Source organism: Xiphophorus maculatus, chromosome 21, assembly GCF_002775205.1.
Source record: "Xiphophorus maculatus strain JP 163 A chromosome 21, X_maculatus-5.0-male, whole genome shotgun sequence".
Taxonomy (NCBI): domain Eukaryota; kingdom Metazoa; phylum Chordata; class Actinopteri; order Cyprinodontiformes; family Poeciliidae; genus Xiphophorus; species Xiphophorus maculatus.
In genome coordinates, this window is record NC_036463.1 from 26,024,309 (window position 1) to 26,052,150 (window position 27,842).

The 27,842-nt window shown below is 38.8% G+C and overlaps 1 protein-coding gene across 1 annotated transcript; it reads right to left on the reverse strand.

The window, feature by feature from the left end:
• Positions 1–683: 683 nt before the first annotated feature.
• On the reverse strand, positions 684–27,294 carry LOC102222989 (MAP7 domain-containing protein 2). Its single transcript, XM_014474368.2, is given in 19 exon segments — positions 684–1,281; positions 4,912–5,202; positions 6,115–6,259; positions 7,432–7,495; positions 7,867–7,971; positions 8,897–9,077; positions 9,806–9,944; positions 11,001–11,212; positions 11,281–11,354; positions 12,591–12,703; positions 13,228–13,317; positions 17,374–17,463; positions 20,260–20,401; positions 25,089–25,243; positions 25,417–25,470; positions 25,632–25,706; positions 27,093–27,138; positions 27,141–27,237; positions 27,239–27,294. Coding segments are annotated over 18 exon segments (2,112 nt in total). The 5' UTR covers positions 27,283–27,294; the 3' UTR covers positions 684–1,281; positions 4,912–4,916.
• Positions 27,295–27,842: the final 548 nt, after the last annotated feature.

The following is a 27,842-nucleotide window of genomic DNA, read 5'->3' on the forward strand; positions in this document are numbered from 1 at the left end:
AGATGATGCACAGAGGTTTTAAGGCCTCAGAGGTGACGGGCTGTGAGGTGCGGATGTGAGACGTAACTACCGTCTGCGTGCGCCAGAAACTGCAGCTTGTGTGGTTACAGTCAGTGCCAGACAATTACACTTTACATCTTCATCCTGCAGGAAAAAACACAAAAGACGGAGCTGTTTCCCCCTCCGCTTCCCCTGCAGGTGGAACGAGAAGCAGCAGCGAAACCAAAGCTACAGGCTACGTGTTAGCATGTCTATGTGACCGTCGGCTGGGAGTTTCTCCACTGAAGCAGCGAATCAGGGCCAACGTAGACAGAAACAAGAGGAGGAAATTTCTACCAAAAACTCACAAATTTTGAGACTAATCTCAGAAATTTTCTACACAAAAAACCATGGGAATTTCAGAACTTGAAAAAATAAGAAACAAAAAACTCAGAAGTTTTCTTGGAAAAACCCCCCAGGATATTTCTGAGGTCGAAAAGTTGAACATTTGCAAGAAAAATCAAACAAAAAATTAAATCAATCTCAGAAATTTTTTAGCAGAAACAGAAATTTCAGAGTTTCAACAGCTGAAATGTTTTTACTTTGGAAACCTTGAAATTTACAAGTTTTTTCAAGCAAATTTGCAACTTTTCAAATTCAGAAATTTCCGTATTTTTCTGGGAAATTTCTGAGAAAAAAGTTTCTGAGATTTTTGCAGCAAATTTTAACATTTCAAACTCACACATTTCCTTGTTTTTACTAGAGATTTTCTGAGATTTTTAGGTGTAAATTTACTCTTTGTTTTCTCCACCTGCTGTGGCCCAAAGTCGCCGTCGTCCTCTGCAGACTCGGGTGCGTCTGCCAGCAGTTCGAAGGTAAACACAGTCAGAAAACACCGACACTTTGTGGAACGACACGGCCGGCTAGTCCGGCTCGGAGATGCTACACGTCGGAGCGGCTCTCTGCTGATCGTCCTGCAGTCGGATCTATTTACAACGTTTGGAGAAGCTGAGGCTTCATCAGAACCTCTGATTTATGGATGAGCTTTTACAGTTTAAACACCCAAACCTTCACACGTTCATGTCATAAATACGTTGCTGAGCAGGCAGAAGTGTTTGTTTTCAGTCAGAAACATAAACTTCACATTATTAGCATGTTTCTGTGAGTTGGACTTCCCCGCCTGCGCTGCCTCCGGAGCGGTTCGGAAACACGGATGAAAGATCAGATGCTAAACTTTGTTTCTGGTGGGAAGGATGACTACTGTTGCAGAGGGAGGTGGCTGTGTTTGCTCCTGTTTCGCTCCTGAAACGAGACACAAGAGACAAAATCAGGAGTTGAAAACAGAATTTAAATTCAGGTAAATGTCTGGACCGGGTTGTTCAACGATTCACTTTCCCACAGAAAAACTGAAGGAAAGTTTTCAAACTTCTCCAACACTGTGGAGATAAAAACAGTTTCAAATCATGATTATGTACAGTTTATTACTGTTATTAATGATTTCTTGTGATTAGGGTTGAAACCATCGGATTAATCGTAATTACATTTAATCACAATTAATCAGATTAATCGCAATTAAAATAATCAACTAATTTAGTAATCAATTAATGGTTAATTGCAAGAACAAAAATTTAACAAGTATTTTTTTAGTTTCTAGTTAAAATATTTCAGTATATTTGAAATAAGAAAAAACTAACTTACAAGTAACTTTTCAGCAAGATACAGGAACTTTTAAAAAAATCAATAATTCCTTAATATTGATGAAAAACTACTTGATTATTTAGACATTTTTCCCATTTTACAGGTGAAATAATCTGCCAGTTGAAATAGTACTTTTTAAAATAAATATTATTATTATTATTACAGTTAATATCAATAAGATTTGTGTGTGAATTGTGAGAGTGATTTTTTGTTTTTAAGCATATGCACTGACTGATGGCACTTTTTAAATTTCGTTGTTCTTGTGACAATGACAATAAAGATTTATCTTATCTTATATTGATATTATTATTATTATATAACTTTATATATAATAATATATGTGGTATAATATCATTTGTATATAATAACATCCATCCATCCATCCATCCATCCATCTTCTTCCGCTTATCCGAGGTCGGGTCGCGGGGGTAGCAGCTTCAGAAGGGAGGCCCAGACTTCCCTCTCCCCGACTTTTTTAAATTAAAATCAAAATTTCATTACGTGTTTTTTGTATTTTAAATTTATTTCAAATATTCTATAAATAAGCTTCATTTGTGAAATAGAATATTCAATAACATCAATAAAATACAATCCAGAACCGCAAAGCATTCTGGGGGATTTAGGAGGAGGTGAAGCTTTAGCCGCTAAACCTCTCTGCTAGCTAGCAAGGTTGGTGGATCAACTAAATGGAGGATATGAAGCTGCAGACGCGTTTAGACCAGCTTTAAAGGAGACTTGGTTACTTTGACGTCCGTCAAGGCGGAGTGGGCGGAGTTCTGGAAACCGTGACGTCACGTGCAATGGGTCAATAGTTTAATTCATGCAGAACTGAACTGATCGTTTCCATAGCAACGACCAGACGCAAGACCTGGCCCCAGAACAACAGAGAGTTCATTGATGAGGTCATAGATGACATCATAGACCAAAGAAGATCTATGAGGCTTTGAAGGCTTGTTTCTCAGAACAGCAGTTAGATTGGAGCAGTTGGTTGATTGGAAACACAGCATTTCACGATGAATTCTAGTTTGGAAAAGGTGCCAGTTCCTGTAATGTTTGGACTGGGATACTTGGCGATAAAAGGAATGAAGATGCTCTATGACAATTACTTTTCTGGGACTGATGAGGATGAAGGCAGCTCTCAGCCGCAGAGCCCGGACCACAGGATGGGTAAGTCGACTCTTCCCAAGAAAAGCGTGAAAGATTTGCCAGACGTCACAGAGATCAGCTCGAGAGACATGGCATCAAAAGACAGCGATCAGGAGAAGAGCCAGGTCTCTGATAACAGAGGAAAAGATGTCCCCAAAGAAAAAACCGACCCGGAGGGGAAGGTTAGCACTGCGCTTGATTTGGGGACCAAGACATCCAAAAACCGTGCTAGAAATGTGGCCAGAGCCTTCAGGAACACAGGAAATTTAGTTCCCGAAGTAAAAACTGACCTGGACTGGAACATTTGCACAGCGATGAATCTGAGAAACACGATATCTCAAAACTGTGCTGGCGATCTGACCAAGGATTTGGACAACAGTGGGAAAAATGTCCCCCAAGTAAAAACCGACCTGGATGGGAAAGTTTGCACTGCGCTGAATTTGGGGACAATGAGGTCCAAAAACCGTGCTAGAAATGTGGCCAGAGCCTTCAGGAACACAGGAAATTTAGTTCCCAAAGTAAAAACCGACCTGGACTGGAACATTTGCACAGCGATGGATCTGAGAAACACGATATCTCAAAACTGTGCTGGCGATCTGACCAAGGATGTCGACAACAGTGGGAAAAATGTCCCCCAAGTAAAAACTGACCCGGACGGGAACGTTCAATCGGAGGAAGAGAAAGTTTTCTCTCCAGTCAAGGAGATTGGTTTGATAAAAGAGACATTAAAACACGGAGCTCAAGATGCGACCCCAGTCCTTGGGAGCCAATCTTTCACTGGAGCCAAAGTAAAATCTGACCTGGACCAGAAAGTTTTCACGGAGGAAGAGAAAGTTTCCTTTTGTGTGCCTAGGTCAGGATCTGTTGCTGACAACGCAGCCTTTTCTTCCCAGTCATTGATGGCAGCTACTGCTGGGTCAGAAGAGACGTCACTGACCAGTCCGTCGTCCGCAAACATGACGGCTCCTCCTGCCCCTCCTCTCCAAAACGACAAAGTTGGTTTTGGAGAGGAGGAAGAAACATTAAAAGATCAGCTTGTAATTGAAGAGATGGCGGAAAATAAAACTAGCACCTCTTTTGATGCAGGTAAAACTGACATGGACAGCTCAGAGTGTGTTGGCCCTGAATTGGTGAATCATGCAAACGTTCAGAACCAAAATGCAAAACAAAATTTATGGTACAAATGTTTGCTTGTAATCATTTGTCTACTTATTTTCTTTTGTATTTTCTCTCCTTTGCTTATTTGCTTTTCTAGTACTTCCACACTTATCACTTGTTTCGTTGGTTATTTCTGTGCAGTATTATATCTTTTAATATAAAATGTAATCATTGACAAAATGTAAATTTTAAAATTGTAGGTTCTCTCCGGGTGCTCCGGCTTCCTGTCACAAGAATTATTAATTGGTTAATTGGTGTCACTAAATTCTCCTTCGGTGTAAATTAAAAATAAAAAGTCAGGCTTGCACAGTGGCACCGCTGGTAACACTGCTGCCTTGCAGCAACAAAGTCCTGGGTTTGAATCCCCGCCTTGTTTCTGCATGGGGTTTGCATGTTCTCCGTGTGCATGCGTGGGTTCTCTCGAGGCGCTCCGGCTTCCTCCCACAGTCCAAAAAGATTTTGTTTGTGTTAGATAATGGATGGATGGTGGAATAAAACTGAAACTTGTTTATAATAATAAACAAATGAATTATACATTTCTTTATAACATTATTATTATTGTTTTGTTATTATAATAAAGAATTATCAACTTAAAATAAGCTCCTATATTTTGCTGTAAAGTTACTTGCATGTTAGTTTTGTTTTATTTTGAGTGTACTAGAAACTACACCAAAAATACTTGATAGGATTTTGTGTTTTTACAATAAATTTGTATTTCAGTACATTTATGTCTATTTAAAAAACAAGTGTTTTAATTTAATTCAGCTGTTTTTCTGTGGCGCTATCGGCCGATACGAAACCTCAGGTATCGATATCGAAGTGAAAACAGTGGATCGGTGCGTCTCTATTTTACACAGAAATCAAACACTTTCCCTGAGAAGTGCTTCAAACTGAGCCTGAATTGTTTTGGAGGACTTCCAGAACCAGTACCGGTGTTAGATGTCCAGTTTGCTCGGGCCGACGCTGTGGATGAGCTGCGCGGACTCGGAGGTGGCGCTGTACGCCTGGATCAGCAGGTTCTTGTTGAGGTCTCCCACGCCGCTGCCGGCCTGCAGCCTGGGGTACGGCGGCGTGTCGGCTCCAGGGCGTCCCCGCCCCGGGGCGTCCAGGTCCATGGGCTGGTCGGGCTGGTAGCCGTCGGGCCCCTCGGCCACCGGGGAGAACTCGTGAGCGCTGGCCTGCTCGTCCCTGGAGACGGGGCTGATGGAGACAGATGGAGAACTTACAGGGACAACGACGACAGAGAGACACAACGTTTAGTTCAACACCGGGACTCATTTCAGCCACAGTAAATAAAACCATCGCTGATCCTGACGTAGCAACCACACCTCACTTTACTGAGGTTTCATCTAGCAAACTTTAGGCCTTCACAACAACAGATTTTACTGGATGATAAATTGTCTCAGAATTTATTGCGATTAACGATAATATTGTTGTCTTGAGACCAATTCCAAGTAATATAATATAACACATTCTCAAAGATTAATAAACTTTAAATTCTAATGAATATATAACACTGGAACTGGAAGACATTTTAAATAAATAAAATGTGGTTTTTTTAAACTTTTGTTGTTTAAATAAATAAACAACAAACGTTGTCTTAGTTGAGACCAAAACACGTTTTTATCACCCAGTTTTGTCAAAGGGAGAAAAGAGAAACACAATAAATCATGCAAATGGAAATTATTGAGCTTGTTTTAATTTAGCATGCTGTTGATTGATTTATTTGTTATTGCCACAGGAATAATAACCAATTAGATAATCAGTAGTTTGTATAACCCTGCTGCAAAAAACACAAAATATTACCAAGTATTTTTGTCTGGTTTCTAGTGTAAATATCTTGAAATAAGACAAAACTAACTCACATTGTTTCTTTTAGTTTTATTATCAGAACCAGGTTCCGTTTATTTATCTGTTTGCTGTTTGTAAGTGTTTTCAGATTTTATTCATAAAACACAACACTTTAAATCTTAATTCATGTTTAAAGCAAAAACACAAATAAAACAATAACAACATTTTCATCCATTTTGAAACAGTGAAGCTAACTTTATGGTTTTTGTGTCTGTTTTAGGCCTGATATGCAGGCTCTAATTCAGCTTTCTCCAGTTTGAGTAGGAACGTTTGTGGGTTTACCTGACGTCCATGGACTGGACTCCATCAGAAAGCTCGTCCACAAAGCTTTTATTCTCCAGGGGGCCCAGCATGATGACGGGGGCTTCAGCCGGGGTTGGAGCATCTTCCTCTGAGGCGCCAACAGCTTCAGCTTTAGCATCACACGCTGTAAAAAAAAAACAATAAAATAACAGGGAATAAATATGCTTATTGAACTGAGGTCCAGTTCAGCAGCTTTTATGTGAACAGGAATAAAAATCAGTCAGAGGAAATTAAACCAGCAGAGAAAAAATGATGACTATTGCAGCAGTGAAGCATGAAGGAGACGCTTTAAATCTGCACTGATCATCATTTCCTCCTGCATCGCCGAGATAAGGTCAGGAACGCTGCTGTTCCTCTGCCTGCAGATAGGGGGCAATGTTTCTCTGCTCATCTAACAGTGCTGAGTCACACTGCAGACTAAAACTCTCAGGAGGAAAATATCACAGAAAAGCAGCTCAGGAAATCCTGAACATGCATCTAATGATGGAAGGGAAGCAGAAATGAACTGTGCAGATTGTGGGATTCATTTTGCTCCTTCATCATGGTGAAGTTTCACTGTTTCAGTCATTTATATTACATTTCCTTTGGCGTCCAGGCCAGACTTTCTAAGGTTCATCAGGCAGACACCCTGGCGCTTTCTAGATTAAAACTAGAACCAGTTTAATTATCAGCTTCTTCAAAAAGCTGATAATTAAACTGGTTATTCTGAGCTATCTCTGTCATTGTGCTGCTATTGGAGGCTAAAGGAAGACAAACCAATTTTCACTTGCTATTTTTTCCTACTACTCTCCAATTTTGTGTTATCAGGTGTTTTTTCAACTTTTAACTTTTTGTTCTCTCAGTGTCTTATAACGTTTTTTCACCAAAATTGCGACATTTGTTATATTTTCAGCTGCTGCAATTTGCTTTCACAAACAAAAACCTTTGAAAACCTGTTCCTCTCTTCGCCTGTGGGGGCGCTGCACCAAAAACCCCTAAAGGAAACGACACAAAAACCTCTCCATGAGACACTGAGCGCAACTTTCTTCATGAAATGTAAACAAAAACGGAGGCGTCAGATCTTAGCGGTTGGAGGATTTATCTTTGTCTTTGGCTAAAAACCGCGAGACATTTGTCGTGCTAGGCTAACATGTTTGCTTTTGTTGTATTTACCCAGAATGCCCTGCGTTGTAGTAAACTTCCAGCTTTTGGAGCGATCCCCAAAAAGTCAGAATCTGCCACATCTTATTGGCCAAAAACATGAAAATAAACTGATTTAATATCAGCTATGAAACGGTTGGTTGACTGAATATTTACCCGATGCTCCAGATGGAGGATCCACTTCGCTCTTCCTCGTCCTCTTCATTATCTCTTCAATTCTCTGTTAAACAGATTCAACACAATTAGGGATGAAACAACCAATCAGATTAATCAATTATTGAAATAATTTAGTCATTGATTAATCAATTATACAGACTCCAAAGAGGTCATTTGCTGAAACACAGTCAGAGCAGAAACTATATACGTTTAGCATTTAAGATGAAAAATGTTTTTAGTCTGGAAATATATTCGGTTTTGGTTTGTTTTCGTATCATTTGAGCAAGAAGACAGTTTTTATTTGGTAGAGGTAACATATTCAAGACAGAGGAATGGTCTGATTTGATTTGGACAAGATCTGGTCCGGCCCAGTGATGGAGCTGCTTTTGTTCCCTGTGTGGCTGAAGGAGGAAGCAAAGCGGAGATGTTTGGTACCTTCTTCCTCTGCTGCCTCTCCTGCTCCTCCTGGATGTGCAGCAGCTCCCTCTCCTGCCTCTTCCTCTCAGCCTCCCTCTGCGCCCGCAGGAAGGCCTCCTCCCGCTGAAAGACACGCAGTCGCTCACTTTAAGCAGCCAAAACCTCATATTTACATACTCTGAATAAAAACACATATTTTTCTCACTGTCTGAAGTTCAATCAGACCAAATGTTTCCTGTTTTAGGTTAGTTAGGGTTATGAAAATTATTTATATTCGCTAAACGCCAGAAAACTTGCTGAAAAACAACAATTCCTTTGTTGTTGTTTCTAAAGACATATCCAATTACATCTAGAACAAAATATAATCAGAATCAGCTTTATTCGCCAATATAGTGGACAGAATGAATTTCACTCACAATATATGGACTCTAAGTATAAATATATGAACTTTAGAGCGGTGGAGTCCAAACGTTTTGCCCTGAGGGCCAAATTTGGCAAATTTAAACTACTGGACAAATTCATTGAATTAAAAATGCTAAATTTTGCTTATTTTTACCTGCTCAACTATAAACAACTTTGATGAAATATGTGCAATTAAAGATCAAAAACATAAAAAGTTTTAGACTGTTGTCTTATTTAAAAAAAATGTCCACATTTTTAGGGTGTCAATTTTGTTTGCCAAATTTTTACCATTCTTGACTTGTGGCCAGAGGGCTGAACAAAATCATTTCATGGGCCACATGTGGCCCCCGGGCCACAGATTGGACACCCCTGCTTTAGCAGAAATAAAGTAAAGGATGAATGAATCAGTTAGAATATGTACATGTACGTACTGCCATGTTTTATATTTAAAGAAAATAAGAAAAAGGCAGCTCATGTCCAGCATGTGCAGGATCTGCAGATATGTTAGCAGCCATTTTCCTGACCCTTGACCTGGATGGAGACCTGATTATCGGCTGCAGTTTGGGAATATCAGATCCTGGTTAGTTTTTGATTTACTTTATATTTTTAGGCTCAGTTCATATCTGATCCACATACATCTACTGACCTCTCTGTCCAGCTGGTCCTGCATGTTCTTCCATCTCTGCTCCTTCTGTCGTCTCTCCTCCTCCTCTCTGCTCCTCTTCTCCTCCTCCTTTCTCGCTCTCTCCTCCTCAGCCTCCCGTGCCGCTCTCTCCTGGCGCTCCCTGGTCTCCTGCTGCCTCCTCTGCTCCTCCTCTGCCTTCAGCCTGAAGAAAACATGAACGATGATGTTCCACAGCTCAGATCCTGACCTGATATTCATTTAGATTTTTCTATCTCTTGTTCCGTGTTAATTTCCTGATCTGAGCTCCAGCAGGTTTTCATAGTTTGTTCCTAGCAGTTGTGGCCTCAGACAGTATAAGCCGATCCCAGATAGGCTGACTGACTCTCTCACCTCTCCTCTGGCCTCAGACAGTATAAGCCGATCCCAGATAGGCTGACTGACTCTCTCACCTCTCCTCCTCTGGCCTCAGACAGTATAAGCCGATCCCAGATAGGCTGACTGACTCTCTCACCTCTCCTCTGGCCTCAGACAGTATAAGCCGATCCCAGATAGGCTGACTGACTCTCTCACCTCTCCTCCTCTGGCCTCAGACAGTATAAGCCGATCCCAGATAGGCTGACTGACTCTCTCACCTCTCCTCTGGCCTCAGACAGTATAAGCCGATCCCAGATAGGCTGACTGACTCTCTCACCTCTCCTCCTCTGGCCTCAGACAGTATAAGCCGATCCCAGATAGGCTGACTGACTCTCTCACCTCTCCTCTGGCCTCAGACAGTATAAGCCGATCCCAGATAGGCTGACTGACTCTCTCACCTCTCCTCTGGCCTCAGACAGTATAAGCCGATCCCAGATAGGCTGACTGACTCTCTCACCTCTCCTCTGGCCTCAGACAGTATAAGCCGATCCCAGATAGGCTGACTGACTCTCTCACCTCTCCTCCTCCTGCCGCTGCCTCTCCTCCTGCTCCTTCTGGATCCGGGCCAGACGCCGTCGCTCCGCCAGCAGCCGGGACGCCTCCTCGGCGTCCGTCGTCCCGCCAACGCTGCGGCCGCTGGGCGTGCCTGGTGACTCTGTGGAGTTATTATTAAATTCATAAATGAAGTTTTCTGGTTAAATTCTAAAGCGCTCATTTACTTTTTTGGGGGTAAACTTTGAGTTGAATAAAGTTTGACGCCTGTGTTGAAGTTAAGAATTCTTCAAGTAATTAGACGTTTATATTCACTCTCTTATTTTGAAGTCTGCTTGTGCAGCAGTTCTGTTTCCTCTTCTTACATTTTTTTGTCTTTTTAAAGAAACATTTTTGATTAAATAGCAAATATACACCTAACTCTAACCCCTATTTACATGAACAATCAGAAGGGTTAATGAAACCAGTAAAAATTTAACCTAAACAACATTAAAAGACAGACTTTGTTTGAGCATTTGATCAACCCAGCTACCTTTCAAACACATTAAAGGGCCAGTATGTGTTTTTCAGCCACATAGTGCCATTTTATAGCACAATTGAGTAATTATATTGCCTTCAGTTGTTATAAAAAAGCTGCATATGTTAAATATGACTTAAGAGAAATTTTCTTTGTTATTTGATGTCTTGAATTTTTGGTCTGTGTCTCTTTAAAAACTCCTGCTGTTTCTGAAGCTCAGTCTTCAGGAAGTCATGCCAACATGGCTCCTCTATTAACCCTTTAATGTTTTTAGTGGTGTTTCTCTGAGCAGAAGCTCATAATGAGCTCAGCAGTTCTATAAGATGTTTGCTAATTGCTGCTGGCTAGTCTGAAGGAGCTGAGTGGGGAAGGAGCTGCGCCTCGAAGGCGGAGCAAGGTCCACCCAGGCGTTTAGCAGCTGAATGGTTGCCATGGAGATTAAAAGATTTCTCAAACATGCATGAGGAATCAAAGCAACACTGCAGGTTTGCTTTTGATGAGGGAAAAACTTTATAACTTGATGGAAAGCTAAAACAATTAGATTTTAAGCAGTACTGCCCCTTTAAGACGTCATTACACTGTAAACATGAGCTTATCTTTCACTTTTTTGATGACATTTATGGTAAATGCTATGTCTGTGTTTGTCTAAGCTTTGATATATTGTTAGAGTTTATAGAAGATGATAATAATAATAATAATAACCTGCGTTCAGCTCTCTGCTGCTGGATTTGCTGATCTTCTTGTTGTCTGGAGCTTCAGATTTGGCAGATTTCCTCTCCAGAGTGCCGTGACCTTTGTTCTCGTTGTTGCCCCTGTCGTCGGCGCCGGGGGTGGGGGCCCTCTGCCGCAGCGGGGAGGGGGGGTACTGTCCAGGAGAGCAGGGCGACTGGGCGCGGCTCCGGTTGGACCTCACCCTGTAAGGACAGCATGCCGTCACCTGGAGCAGGAACCGGATCGGAGGAGAGTTTGTGCGACTACGTACCGCTTCGACGCAGCGTGGCCTTTACTGTTGGCCTTGAAGGAAGAACTACGGACTGGAGTGTTGGGTGTCTCCCCCTACGGGTCACATTTGTAATTATTAATGACATATAAATCAGCTTTTTTATTATCAACTAAACTCTAAAGAGACAAAAAATACTAATAAATTAATAGCAATCACATCCAGTAATACAAACAGACAGAGTTGGGTAATAACTAGTTACATTTACTTCAGTAACTTCTTTGAAAAAATTTACTTTAGGAATACTTTCACTATGCTACTTTGTACTTTTACTTGAGTACTTTTATTTTGAAGTATCTCTCTACTCTTATTTAAGTAACATTTCTGGATTTTCTACCCACTAAATGAAAAACAAACATGTTTTAACCAAAAATTCACCAGACACAGACGCACACCTGCAGTTTCTGTTAAAGTTTCATAAGTTTCTTTTTCCTGATTTTTTTATTTTTTGTTACTTATATGAATTATTGTCATTTTGGTTCTTAAAATACCAAAATCTTCACTAAACTTTATATTTGGTCCATCTGATTATGTAAATTTTAAATATTAAATGATTTGATCAATTATTCAGTACTTGTGTACACTTTTTACTCTTTTACTCTTACTTGAGTAATTTCTTGGATGGATAGTTTTTATTTTTACTTTAGTAAAGATATGTTGAAGAAGTGTTACTCTGACTTGAGTATAGCTTTTGTATTCTGTCTATAATCAATAAATCAATTAAAAGCATGATAAATTGAAATAAACTCAATAATTTACATTTACATGATTTATCATTTCTCTCTTTCTACCAAAACTGGATGATGAAAGTTTTCAGTTTGGTGATTTATTCTCATCTAATTTATTTTATTTTTTGAAGGACAGTTTTGTTTACAGAAATAATTTTTATGAAAATTATTTATGAAACAACAGAAACAGAATTGTTGTTCCTGTTGTTTTCCAGTTGAGTCTTCCAGTTCCAGTGTTAAATATTAATTAGTATTTAAAGTTTATTGATCTTTGAGAATGTGTTCTTGCATTATTGTGCATTTATTATATTTATTAAAATGATCTCAAAACAACAAAATAATCATTTATTGCAGTAACTTATTTATAAATTTGGTATAGTTACAAACCTAGTGGCACTTTTTATATATTACCTTATAATTGTTAACATAATATAATTTATTTCTGAACTCCCATTTAGTGCAGCAGCTGCTGACAAGTATGATGTTGAATTTTAATAAGTTGACTTGTTAATGATGATGATCTGGTTACTAGAATAGAAGAAAGGATTATTTTTTTCTTCTGACCGTTGGTGTTTTGGCTTTTTCCTCAGGGAAGCCGGCGATGCTTCTGCGGTTGGAGGAACTCCTGAAGGATCTGTTGTTGTTGGGGGAAGCTGTTCGACGGGACACAGAGGACACTGAAGGTCACAGACCAACACAGGTACAAAAAATAAATAACAGACACAATGGCACAAAGAAAACATGTTACAAAAAACATTCTTAACCATAATGGCACATACAGCATATTAACCCAAAGAAGAATTTGTTAAATCATAAATGTAAATAAAACAAAATATTTCTTGAAAGGTTTTAAGAAAAAGTTGGTCCTTAGCTATTTGTTTTTTCTCAATTTTAAATCTAAAACAAAAGAAATCAAGAAATAATCCAATCGTAATCAAGCACAAGAACAAAATGCTACATAAATGACATTTTTTAAGCGTTTATATTTATTCAAAGGTTTGCTTTTAAAACCTGATCAGAATAATAACATCACAGTTACATGTTCACTTGATAGTTTGCAGCTTTAGATATTAAACAGTCTTATTTTGTCTGTCCTAAAGTGAAATCCTACATGTGATTTTTTTTAACCAGATCGTAATTGTTAAATTATCCACCATTGATCGGCTTGTTCTGCTTCCTGTTCAGCCATATTTGGTCTCACCTCTCTCTGGGGAGCTGAGAGCTGCTGAGGAGCTGGAAAGCTGTTTGTTGATTGGCTGATCCATCGTTGGTGGAGACAAGAAGTCAACTACTATTAAAAAAAACAACAACAAAAAACCCCACTGGTTAGTTATTTCCACAGAAACATCCACAGCCGATTTCCCGCTGCGTTTGTGACACCAGAATGTGTTGGAAACACCAGAGAACAAACACCAAACTGCTCACACAGAAGATAATCCTGCAGGTCGATGAGCCGCTGCATGAATTAACTTTGGATGCAAGGCAGGCGTGAAGCAGCAGAGGCACTTCATCATGAAATGGAGGATGATGGCAGAAAATCAGTCACTGCACTCCCATGAAACTGAGAGGTAATGTGTCCTACGGCGCCTGAAGGCACCATGGATCCTCATATCTAATCAAAATGACTCGGTCTGATCAGAAAATGGATTAATTTATTATAAATAACAAGCTCTGTAAACTGTACTTCCTGTTTTGAGGAACTTCATGAATAATTAAAGGTTCATATTAAACTTTGTAAGCAGCTGATTACAAACAGACTGAAATTACATAAAATATGTAATTTCGGTCTGTTTAGTCAGCTTTAAAATCTTTTTAATCTCTCTATATTCAGAGTTAATGTTATCAGACAGCTCAATAAAAAAATTTACTGCACCAGTAATTTCATTCAGCTACATTTGTCATTACTCCCATGTAAAAATGAAATGAATGAAAATTGATATGAAGAATGCAGAACTCAAAGGTGGAGAATTTTTTAAACATATTTTACTCACTTTTCTTATTTAAAACAAAATAAGATTACATAAAACTTCCAGTTTAAACCAAGTGTTTGCAATAATCCTGAGTTTCATGTCTCTGAGGTTTGTCTATCGTTATCGTTTTGTACAATGTGTTTACTAGAACGAAGAGCTAAAAGTTTATGGTGTGGCAGGATGGGGTAAGTTACTTTTTGTCATCGTATTATTATCTGGTTTTACTTCTTTTTTTCACATTTAATCATCATTTGACTGCAGGCTGAAAGTTCAACTATTTGAAACATTTCCTTCAGGATTTCATCATTGTTCTTGTGATTGTTTCCAAATCAGAATCACAGATTTTGTGGTTCTAATTTAAAAACATTTACAAGGAATTTTTCAATATTTCACAAACTATACCTAGACATCAAGTAGAATAAATGCTGCCACCTGCAGGTGGGAGTTAGCAGCACAAAAAAACAATGTTTCTGGAATAAACTCAAATATTCATTAGCATGAAAACAAGCGGGGATCTGTTTATCTTCTGTGAATTTTCAGGATCGCAGAATCGTGAAAAACTGGAGGGATTTTCTGAATTTACTGCCCCCCAGTGGTCAGATGGTTAAACTGCTCAGAAATCAGATCCAGCTCCCCTAACGTGACTTCCTCTCCAAGCATTTGGCATTCTGAGGTGAGTCTATTTCCATCAGTGCAGATAGAAAGTCTGCATAGCTTAGCATCACTGAAACCAAATGTTATTATTGGGTTATTGTTGCTAAATGTTTGCAGTATATTTAAAGATATGTGTGATGTATTCTGAAAGACATGAGGAGAAATTTTTGGACATGTAGAAAAATTGGCAGCATTTTAGCTTAGCTCAAGATCACATTATAAATGCTACAGAAGAAAAATGTTTCTACAGGCGACGATTGAGTGTTATTTACCTAAAACTAAAAAAGAAAGGCAGAAGTATGACAAATGTTTTGTAGTAACTCTAAATTCATAAATTAGAAACACATTATTATGACACATTTAGATTTTAATCAACTATTAGTATTGATTTGATCTCTTTTATTATGTTTTTGCAGCATTTTTATTTCCTTTATATTGTTGTGTGTCTAGCTTTGTCATTTGATGTTTCCTTTTATGTTTTTTATTTCTGATGTTGTTCCAGCTGTGGCTCAATTATCAAACCTATTTTTATTCATCTACTAAAATAAAACAATTACTTATATTTTAACTACACTTCATTCTGTGTTAATTATATCAGGTTTTTTTTATTAGCTTGATTTAAGCACAAATTGAACAATTAATAATTTTGACAGGATTAGATTCTGAATCTCCTGTTTGGATCCTTAATTATTCAACATTGTGGTAACGATATCGTAACCATGGTTACCAGAGTAAGAACGAGAAGAGGCATTTTTATAACAGTTTTTGTAAATTTGCACATATTTTCTGTAGCAGCAAAATGAGAAAACAAATGAAGAAAAGAAAAATCCGTATTTTTGCAGCTGCTGATGAGTAAAATGGAGCTGTAACGATTAAAATATGTGTAGATGCTGTCTGGTCTGGGCGCTGGTGATAGATAGCTACAGGCTGAATGTCTGGCATGATGCGTGTGTGTGTGTGTGTGGGTGGGGGTGTGTGTGTGTGTGAGTGAACCATAGTGGTTTATAGGATGGACTCCCTGCTGAGAATCATGTTCATGCATGGCTAAATAAGCAGGGCGGACAGGAAGAGGAGCACCGCCTGTGATCAGGATGGCTGAGTCCTGATCACTCTCCTCACTTCCTTATTTACTGTGAAGACAAAGACTCACTTTACTGATCGGTAGTTCTTTTATTTTCTACTAATTTGCTTTTACTGCTTATCGTTTTACCATTTTGTTCTTTACAGACTTCTCAGAGGGGAAAATGGAGCCGTTTGGGTGGGACGTTTAAATTCATACTGCATAGCGAGACATTTCTTACTGCTTTGATAAATGACCTATTAAAGTAATTTTCTTTAATCTGCTTTTAGTCAAAACTAAAGTCAGTAAATGATATTAACCAGCAGGAAATCAATTAAAGTGATTTTTCTTCAATCAGGGATGAGATTCTGCAAAATAATGTGATCTAGTGTGCAGAAAATGTCAAGTCTGTTTCTATGATTAATGAAAATATTAAACTGTAAAAACATCAAACTAATAAGCAAAATAACAAAATAGACATTAAATTGTTTGTTTACAGAGCAAAATAGCATCTTAGCAGTTTTTATCTGTTCAAATTCGACTTTTTCCCCTACAGAAAGAAAACTGAACATTTTGTTCCAGTCATGAATAAATTCAGACCCACATTGAAAACGTTTTGTTTCCTCTTAGACAACAAATAAATTAAAGTCATTTTCTATTATCTGCTCACATGACTCCCATAAATGCAGCATAGCAGCAGGAGCCATTTAGCTTCCAACAAGCATCACAATCAGTGGCATTTAGAAAACAGCTGACCGGTCCGAATACGGATCAGAACCACAGTGGAAAAGAGATCAGATTAAATTAGATGGGATGTTTGCATTTTATCTCCAGAATAAATCAAAATGATTTACATTTTATACTAATAATAAGACAAAAAACTGACTGGTGGAAAGGCAACATGTAGGTGTTACTGATTAATTTGTATTTTTAAACAAAAGCAGCTTCAAATATAAATAAAAAATATAAACAAAACAACAAAAGTAAATATAATGAAAGAAAATGATTTATTAAATCTGCTAAAAAAGGGACAATATTAGAGAAATATACATTTATAAACTAACCAATCTATTTTTCTCTCATTTTTATTTTTCTATATTTTTTCCATTTATCTTTATTATTTTTAATAATTTGTATACAAGTTTTAAATTGATTCATTTTCCATTGTTTCTATTTTCTTATTTTACCGTTATAATAAAACGATGGTTTCAGAAACACTGGAATTGATTCTATATTTTTTTTCCATTTATATTTTACATTTTTAATAATTTTTACATTTTTGTTTATCTTGGTAATTTTCTACTGTTTTTATTTTACCTTCACAGTAAGATATGTAATAATTTCATGCAGCAGGGACTCCTTAACATTTGCAGATTCAGATTCTGCATTGAAAGTAGCAAGTTTATCTGTTTACTGCAATATTTTAACAGGTTATATTATCTGGATTATTGTGATTAGAAAGTAAGTAAAAATTGGAGGTAGACGTGAAATGCCACTGCAGAGATTTTCAGCATCACTGCTGCTGATTTACAGCCAATAAACGTCACAAACACACTTCAGGACGACGCCACAGCCGGTCTGACGACACAAAGACGGCGCATGCATGCAGGCGGCTGCAGAGGAGGCGGGATGGGCGTGGCACACACAATCATCAGGTCAGTACCGTTACGGGATTGGCTGGCGCTGGAAGCGGCAGGAAGCTCATTGGGCTGAGCGGAGCCAATGGCATGGCAGGGCGGGGTCTGAGGGTTACCTGGGCAGCAGGCGAAGCAGAGCGGAAAAAGCAAAGCGTTACGCATTCACACACCGTCACACACCGTCACACACCCGAGAATCCGGCCAAACTCCGGCTTAAAGCGGGAGTTACCGTCCATCTGAGCAGGAAGCAGCATCAACTCGGACAAAACACGGCTACAGAAATATCCGCCATGAAATGACAGCAAAACGACACATCGCACAAGCAGAGGCTCAAACTTTCTCATCTGGATCCATTTTTTCATCTCTTTGTTCCGTATAAAGAAGCTCTGATGTCACTTCCTCACCCAGAATGCCGGAGTTAGCTCATGCAGTTAGAAAAGAAGCAAAAGAAGTAACTTAATCTGCTAAAAAATGGGAAAATATATAGAAATATGTGAACTAAACTAATCTATTTCTCTTTCTTTATTTTTTCCATTTCTGTTTCGTATTTTTAGCCATTTGTATCCCGGTTTTTTACTTGCTTAGGTCATTTTCTACTTTTTTAGATTTTCATTTAAATCATTTTTATATATATATCAGAAATGTAATTATTTCATGCAGCTTGGACTGTGTAACATTTACAGAATCAAAATAAGTAAGTGGTCAAATATGGAGGTAAATCCAGTAAATATAAATATTAACTCACTGCAGAACAGAGGAAGGAGGTCGCTGTTTATCACTGCAGCTAGACGCAGTAATGCTGGACTCAATTTGAATCCAATAAAGTCTGAAATAAGGTTTTTCTTACAGATTAGAGAGGAAATCAATCCGAACTGCAGTGCGACACACTGATAAACCTCAGAGGTTTGTCACGATGACAAATTATGCTGCACAATGAATTGTTCCAGAAATTATTGCGATAAACAATAATATTGTTGTCTTGAGACCATTTTAAAGTAACATAATAATAATAACAATGGCGTAATAATGCAAAAATACATTCTCAAAGATAAATAAACTTCAAGTCCTAATGAAGATTTAACACTGGAACTGGAAGACATTTTAAATATCCAAAATAAATAAACAAAACAAAAATAAAATTAATTATAAAGTCTCAAAATTGTTCTAGTTGAGACCAAAGACTGAAAGAGAGAAAATGGAAATAATTGAGCTTGTTTTAACTGTCTTATTGTCTGCACTGACTCTACTGTTCCTGTCTGATCTGTCGGCCATTATTAGGTCATCATGCTGTTTGTAATGCATCCAAATCCTAATCGACTGCAGCTTTTAGCCACTGCAGAGCAAACAGGATGAAGAGGCGGCTCAAAGATCAACACCAAACTGGAAGATAATCGCTCCAATAATCCCTCCAACCTCCTGAATAAAAACCTTTTCCTGACCAACCGAACTGATGGGTCACCGTTCACATTAAAATACTCGGCTAAAGGCCAAACCTCACAACAACATCCCATCCTGCTAACGCTTTCTGCAGCCAGTCAGTACCTGAACCTTTAGAAAAGAATCTAATTTTTTAGAAACAAAAGAGAAAACACTTACGTTCACAGACAGAGGCAGGAGTTTCAAATCCAACAGAAAATTGATGGGGAATAATTTTTCTCCATTAATGCTGTTTTACAGCTTTTATTTATTTGTCAACTCCCAGAAGGATGACTGAAAAAACAAATGTTTTCTTTTCTGTTTAAGAAAAGAAAGTGAGAAAAAGAAAAGCGATTAAAATTGAAAATCAGACTTGGTATGAAAATGTTATTTTTACGCCCTGCTGTCGGACAGGAAGTGGTGGAAACTCTTAGCTTTGTTCCAGACTGGACCACTAAACATCGGCTGGTAATTGGTGCATCTCAACTCTCAATTTTGATGCTTTAAAAATCAAAATAAAACAGTCCAGCTCAAACAGCTGGATGCATTTCCGTAATTAATCCATTATCTTAATAATTTAACGGATTAAATTTGCAGTTCATCCCATCCAATAAATCAGATTTGAAGCATTTGAGATGCAGAAAATGTGAGTTTCTGAGAACGCAGCCCATCATCTCCGTCCTGTAGCTGTAAGATGAGATGCTGCTGTTTCTGCTGCAGTGGGCCACAGATCCCAGATCAGGCAGCCGGGCCGGAACCAGAGCCGCCACTGGGCGGACCCCGTCCCCGGATCAGAACCAGAGCCACCACTGGGTGAACCCCGTCCCCGGATCAGAACCAGAGCCACCACTGGGTGAACCCCGTCCCCGGATCAGAACCATAGCTGCCGCTGGGCGGACCCCGTCCCCGGATCAGAACCAGAGCCGCCACTGGGCGGACCCCGTCCCCGGATCAGAACCAGAGCCGCCGCTGGGCGGACCCCGTCCCCAGATCGGAACCAGATCGCCTCAGCTGAGAACAACTGATGGATAAGATCAGCGGCGGTTCATCGCTGACGGAGGAAACAACAACAGAACGCTGTGAATCAGGAAGGAAACGAGCCGTAATGTCGCACTTTGAGTTTCTGCATGCGGCCTTGTGCTCAAGGTGAGACTCTGTCTCCCAGCAGGGGAATAAAACACACACACACACACACACCTGTAGCCCCGACCAGCAGCGGTGAAGCCGTTACCTGCTCAGGTCGGATGATGCGAAGCCCTGCGAGGTTTCTGCTCCTGCATTGCAGAATCCACACCCTTTTCTTCCTACATCACTTCTCCTCCTCATATCATCACTTCCTCCTCTCTCATGTCTCCACCCTTCCATCCCACCATCCCCCTCTTCCTCTCCACCTGACCTCCACTCCTCCTCTCCATCCCCCATCCTTCCATTACTCCCAGTCTTCCCATGACATCATCACCATCACAACAAAGCTCCCAGCTGAGGCTGAACTCACCTTCGGCTCCGTCGGGCGGCCCGCCCCAGGTCCAGCGTTTGGGCCTGTTGTCCAGCTGCTCCCGGGCCTCCACGCCGCCGCAGCCACCGCCGCGTCGCTCGGCGCCCCCGGCTCTCCGGCGCACCAGGGCCTCCAGCCTCTCCTGCTCGTTGCGTTCAGAAACAGGGAAGAAGAGACATTCTCTCACCGAGCCATCGCTACGGCGACGGACGCCGGGCGATGCGCTCGGAGACGGATGCGCCATGGCAACCGCGTGCAACAGCAGCGTCTCCCCCTGCGTCTTCCCGTCTGTCAGTCAGAGGGTCATGATACGGCAGCGCCGCGCCTTCGCTCGTCCGTCTGCCGGCTCTGACTCCCTCTCTCTCCTCCCTCTCTTTACCTCGATCGCCCACTCCCTCTCTAATGACAGAGCACATTGCCTGGCAGGAGGGGCCAGCTGCAGCTTGTCACCAACCCCCCGACACACACACACACACACACACACACACACACACACACACACACACACACACACACACACACACACACACACACACACACACACACATGAAAACACTTAATGTTGTGTTTTTATGCGATTATCATTTGTTTCAGCATAAAAGCAAAAAACACGACATTATTCAACATATTGTTATTAAATAAAAATATTGAATCAGATACAAAAGCAGAAATCCAATAAAAAATATAAAGAAGCAGCTGAAATATGATTTAAAAACATAAAATGGACAGAAATATATTAGTGCCACAACAGGATGGCGTTTCTACGGCTGGAACGAATTATTGTTGTAGTAATCGATTATTATATTGATGACTTTCACAATTAATCAGTTATTTTGATGATTGTTCTGAATAGAAATAAATTATTCAGATGATTAATTGAAAATTCTGACAATTATTTTGGGCATTATTCTGATAATTAATCAATTATTCTGATGATTAATCAATTAATCTGATAATTATTCTGAGAATTTTTCGGTTATTTGTAGCACAGGAGGATGTTCATTTGTCAGTCATCTGCTTCCTGAAACTTGAGATGCAACTAACAATCATTTCAATAATCAATTATCCTGACAAATAATCGATTATTCTATTAATCGATTAATCGGATAATTCTGCAGATTTTTCAATTAACCACTAAAGCTTATTTTATACATTAGAAATACATAACAATTACAAATAATCAAATAATTAAACTAATTTTTAAAGTAAGAAAATCAACATTTTATTCCCTAAAGTTCAATAACAGATCTGATGTGTATGATTTGGTGATGGCTCATTAAAATGTACGTTGTTTTCCTTATAGTTTTGTAAATGTAAAGCACTTTGAACTGCCTTGCTGCTGAAATGTGCTATACAAATAAACTTGATTGATTGATTGATTGATTAATTTAGTGAAAGCTTCATTATTTGTAGCAAAAGATGCATCTGTAGCTAAAAAATAATTCTAACATCAACATGTGAAAAGCTCAGACTTCCCTGGTTTTTAAAATCTGAATTATTGTATTTTAAATACTAATTTGCTTTTATATTCCGTTGTTTCCATTCTGCAGACATGCAGCCCTTGTTACTGTTTTTATTCTGAACGTTTTCTTGAGATATTTTCCTCCCCAGACCTGCAGCAGCTGCGCCGTCACTCTGCCAGCTGCTCCAGTTAACTGCCTGTTTATACGGGATGGAAATGCCCCGGCTCAGCACTGAGGGGGGTTTGCTGAAGGTGCATGCAGAGTCATGCACTGCAGGAGGACGGAGGGGGCGCAGCGCCAGAGAACCAGAGGCAGAAGTGGACAGAAACTGAAACAGAAGCAGATCAAAGACGGAGCGACTGCTGGGGATGGATTAGCCGACTGCAGCAGAGGCTGTTGCTGCATCCTGATGCAGGACAGGGAGAAACTCAAATCACAGCTAAAATTACTCCTTAAATACGTCCGATCAGATGAAATGTAGCCAATTCAGGGCTTATTGAATGATCTAATTCTGACCAATATCTGTTACATTTCCTCTTCTGCCATAATAAAGAATCGGTTTGAATAATAAGGAGCAAATCTGTGTTAATCCAGGATATTTACAAGGCAAATGCGCTTCTGGTAGCCAAAATTAACTAATTTAATTCTGTAGAGCCATTTTCTGACAACTAGTAGGTTAAATACTCGACTGCGAAGAAGTTTATTTACATATCAGTCATGAAAACAAACTTTACTGGATGATAAATTATCCCAGAACAATAATATTATTGTTTTGAGACCATTTTCATGACATAATAATGCATAAATAAACTTTAAATTCTGAATAACATTTAACACTGGAACTGGAAGACATTTTAAATATCTAAAATAAACAACAAAACAACAATTAAAAGGAATTATGAAATCTCTGGAAACAAAATAAGGGCTAAATGAGCCCAAAACACCAGACTGAAGATTTTTATCATCCAGTTTTTGAAAGAGAAAAATAATAAATCATGCAAATAAAAATGACTGAGCTCATTTAAATTTTGTCATTATATTAATTAATTTATTGTTTATTTCAACAGGTCTGCACGTTATAAACCTAATAATGATTAATATCAGCTGAGAACTGCCAGTGAGCTGGCAGAAGGATTTTAAAAACAAAGATGGCGTCCAATCTTCAGATCCAAAACTAATTTATGTGGTTTGCTTATAAACGTGAATGATAATGATCATTTACAGATAAAATAATTCCTTACATTTCAATTCTACTTTTATTCTGACACACTGATCTCATATCTGTCTTTCGCTGTGCTGTCATCAACCAGTCTGGTCCAGGAAATGGAAAATTAAAGTGATGTCATTTCCCCAGGTGGCCGACCAATCGTTACGTCATTACGTTATGCACATGTGATGTGAATGGATGGGGCTGACAGCAGACAAATGACGCATTTACAAACACAACATCCAGGCCTAATGTCGCTCGGTCCTCCACTACAACTTCATCAAGTATTTTATCTGCGGAAGGCCAATCCTGCCAAAACTGACAACCCATCCCCCTAAAATTTTAAATAAATAAGGAAATGAAATTGAAAATAATAAGTGCATAGATAAACATGAAAATAAAAATTAATAAGGAAATGAAATAGAAAAAAAATAATAAAGAATTAAAGAAAAAATAAAACAGAAAGGGTAAATGAGAAAATAAAATTGAAAATGAACAAATATATTGTAAAATAATAAATTAAATGTGTTGTAATTATTTATTTCCACCTTACTTTATTTATTTTCTCATTTCTTTATTTATTGTCAATTTTGGCAGTATTAGTCCTCCATATATACCTGCCGAACTAAAGACAATAAGACGCTGGACTTGCCAACACAATAAAGCTACCTGAAACAAAGAATCTATTATATTAATATATATATAATTGTGCAATAAGATAATCTTTTGATTTAAAGGAAAGAGGAGAATTCACATTAAAATAATTATTAAACTTTACTCTACTGGCTTTTTGAACATTTTGGTCGTAGGATTAAGAAAATATGAGCAGAAAGCACAAATATGTGCTTTGTTAGTTGTTTTTAACAAAAATAGACAAAAATAATATATTTACTTATCTGTGATTTTATGTTTGATATTCATACAGTAAATAATAAAAGTGATGTTTATTTGTCAGTTTAGTGACCAGTTTAATTTAGTTATTTAAGAACGAGGAAAAACCTTTTCCATTTTTTATTGTTATTACTCAGTTTTGAAATTAAAATACTATATTTTCAGAATTATTTGTCATCTTTGATACTCGAAAGCTGAAGTGACCTTACAGAGACATGCTGAGGTTCAACAGTATTCGTCTTAAATACATTTAAATTCTGAATGAACAGGATCCAACATCACAGCTACAGTCGTGTCCAGATGTTTGACACATCAGATCCAGATTAACTCCCTACTAAGTTAAAATAAACTCTTTCATTTATAAATATCCTATTTCAGTATTTTCTGCTCAATTTGATCACCAAACGTCCTTAAAGTCACTCAGAACCAAGATGGAGGATCAGTCATGTGAGTACTGACACGCTTTAAAGTAAAGCAGGTTAACCATAATGGAGGCGATCTGTGCCAGGTCCAGTCTCTATTGACCCGGCCATTCGCTGCAAGTCTCTGCTCTCTCAAATAAAGGCCACAGAGCCATAAAACCAGACAAAAGCTTCCCGGTTTGTAGTGCTCTTGCTGCATAGTGGGAGTCATAAATGAGACTTTGGGAAAAGCCAAATAGTTGTTAACTGGAAGGTAAAAGAAGCAGAAAGAAACTTTAAAAATCTCAAATCCAGCAGCTTTCATTCGTTGTGTTTAAAACTGAAGTTCTGCCTGGATTATCAGGACAGACTGGATTATTTATCTCCTGTTTGGAGATGTGGAGCTGCTCAGGAAAACTGATCTGAATCATGATGCAGAAACTCAGCCGAGCTTTTCATGCTTCAGCCGACGAATGAATACAGTTTGGTCAACTGACAGGAAGTCACTGGAGCTTCGGCATTATCAGTCTCCTCTTCCTCACTTTCTGGTTCACCAAACAGAAACTGAGCTACAGATCAAGTCAGGTAATTCAGCAACACAGGAGAGGAAGAAAACAGAGACTTAAGGGAAATACTTAGTGGAGAAAACCAAACAGAAAGACGGATGGATGGATGGATGGATGGATGGATGGATGGATGGATGGATGGATGGATGGATGGATGGATGGGTGGTTGGATGCTTTAGCTCCTTCTCTCAGTTTATAACCAGGAAACATGGCTGCCGTTCTGTTTACATGCTGTTTTGTTAGCGTACTTTTGAAGTTTTAAATAAAGCTTCATCTTCTCCATGCTGTGGTGACCTCTGACCTTTTCTGCGTCCTGCTGCTGCTGTCTCTTCTCCTGGGCCGCCGCCCGGCGCTGCTGCTCCTTCCTCCTCTGCTGCTCCATCTTCCTGCCTCGCTCCTCGGCGCAGCGATCCAGCTGCTGCTGCGCGCGCCGCTCCTTATCCTGCAGCGACCGCTCTGATGGCCGCCCAGCACGAAGACAAACACACTCATCATCATCATTACGGCCCAAATGTTCACAGTTTTCACACAACCCAACTAAAAAATGCTGCCTTTAAATTGTGATTGATGTGTTTCCCTGTCAATGTTTTAGAGTGTTTGGAAGTGGCGCCACCTGCTGGAGAACTGACCTTGTGTTCTCTGTCTGCTCTCTTGTCTTTCTTTAGATAAATTCAGCCGAGAGCCTTAAGAAATGAGAAAGAAGATAAATATTCACTACATACAATGTATTAAAACGTCAGAATAGCTTCATTTTAATCACAAACATTAAAAACTATATTTATCTACTAAATAACTCCAATAAAATGCATTATTTTAGGTAAACAGTAGAGTTCCTGGTGTCTACCTGTAGGGCTGGAAGGTGACTGAACAGGTGATGCGTGCCTGCTGCTGGTCAGTGTTGCAGGAGGAGGAACCAAAGCTGGGATTTTACAAATAAACACATCATCAACATTAAATATAAATCCAATTTCTGCTCGCATCCACAGCCGCCAGTCAAAATAAAATGAATCAGCTGTCATCCGTGTGTGGAGGTTAGGGTCAAGGGTCAGAGCAGAGCTGTCTGAGCAGAACCCTAGGAGTCTAACCTCCAGCCATATTGTCTTTTCTCACAGTCAGTCTCTCAAACTGACATGAAATCAGCCAGAAGACGTCAGTGGACAGATGGAGCCTCACAAACATCTAAAAACAGATTCTCAGCTCAGTCATCAGATATGCAATATATGCAAATCTCAGTTTAGTCCCAACCCGACCACGGTTCTGGTTCCACTTTAATACCGCAGGATGAAATGACATAACAGTGAAATATTTACATACTTACAGTCATATGGTGTCACCTTATTTTATAGTAATCTGAATAAAGGGCTTTACAGAAAAAACTGCTCAGATATAACAATATAACCACCAGCCTATTACACTGCAAAACACAACATCTTACCAAGCATTTTTGTTAACTTTCTAATGCAAATATCCCAGTACAATTTAAATAAGTTCAAATAAGAAGTCACTTTTTATCAAGATAAATAAGCATTTTAAGTAAGTAATTATTAAATATATATTTAAAAAGGCAGATTATTTAATTTATAACGGGAAAATCTTGTGTAAAGCCAGAGTATCCTCTTCATCACACTGTGTTTTCAGTCAGAGACTTATTCAGAACCACTGTTGTACTGACTGCTACAGGAAATCATTCCTGCCTGCAGCCATTAACATCTAAAACAACTTTTGTTAAAGAATTTTAAAGAATATGGCTTACAGTAACATCTAATTTGCATTTGCGAACAATAAAGTAGATCCTACCAGAGTTCCTCATTTGGAGATGGTCTATCCCAGTGTCTCGCCATAATAATTAAAATTCCTACACATTTTTCCTGCCTCAAATTAAATAACAAAATGTCAATTTGCTGCTTAATACATCCCACTCCAACAGTGCTAATAATTTCACCTGACAGTAGTCATAATGTTATGCCTGATTTATCTTCCAACAGCACAGACAAAAAGACTTCATATAATAATAAGAATAAAAACATTGGATCAAGGATCAGCAGTGTTTTTCCAACTTAAATGTGTTTCTCAGATACTAATTTTGAACATTTTACACAAAAGAGGGCGGGAAATGATTTAATCCATACAGTTATTGCATTGACAAACACATTATTCTCATTAAATCTTATTTATAAACTGAAATATCAAGAATTGTATTTTGTCACCCAGCACTGCAAAGTAGTTCTGCGTTATTTCATCATATTATGAGAACAATTACCCTGTGTAAGATGGAAAAACCCTACTCAACCTTATTTCGCCTTACCTGTCATGTCAACACGCCTCGGAACCACCTGGGTCATCGTGTATTTTCACCACAGGAACCAGACAGAACCAGGAAAAATTGCTGAACAGCTCCGGTTCGGTTCGAGCGACACAGTGACTCAGAGAAAATACGAAGAATAACAGATGCTGGGAGAGGAGAGGCAGAAAAGGGAGGGGATGCTGTCAAACATTACCTCTATTTAACCCTGTACAGTTTTCACTGAGCTCAACCGAAAAATAATGACAATATTTTAACCATAATTAAGGTTTTTGTCTCAAATAAAATAAGCTAACTGCTCAAAATGAAGCTAACAACTGTTTTCACTTTTTATATATTAGAAAATATATACATTAATATCGAGACACAATAATTAAGAGAAAGTTTATCTAGTAAAAGGAAGATAATGTGTTCTACCTTTAAATAAAAACGGGGACAAATTTGTATTTTGTTAAAATTAAATATTTTCGAATCTGTGGCCGCATCACCATTTGGCTAATTTACATATTAATGCGCCAGCTCACGCCGCACTGCGTCTCCTAGCAACCAGGTGGTAGAGGAACTGATCGGCGGTAGAATAAGCCTTCTTCTATGAATAAAACATTAAAAATGACAAGTTATATGTTCATAAGTACAGCACAAAGTGGTTTTAGGTTGAACTGCATCCTTTTCTTCCTCCTCCTCCGTCTGTTCTCCTCACGCGGCTGTCAAATTGGCTCGTGTCGGCGCGCACGTGCCGGGCACAAGCAGGCC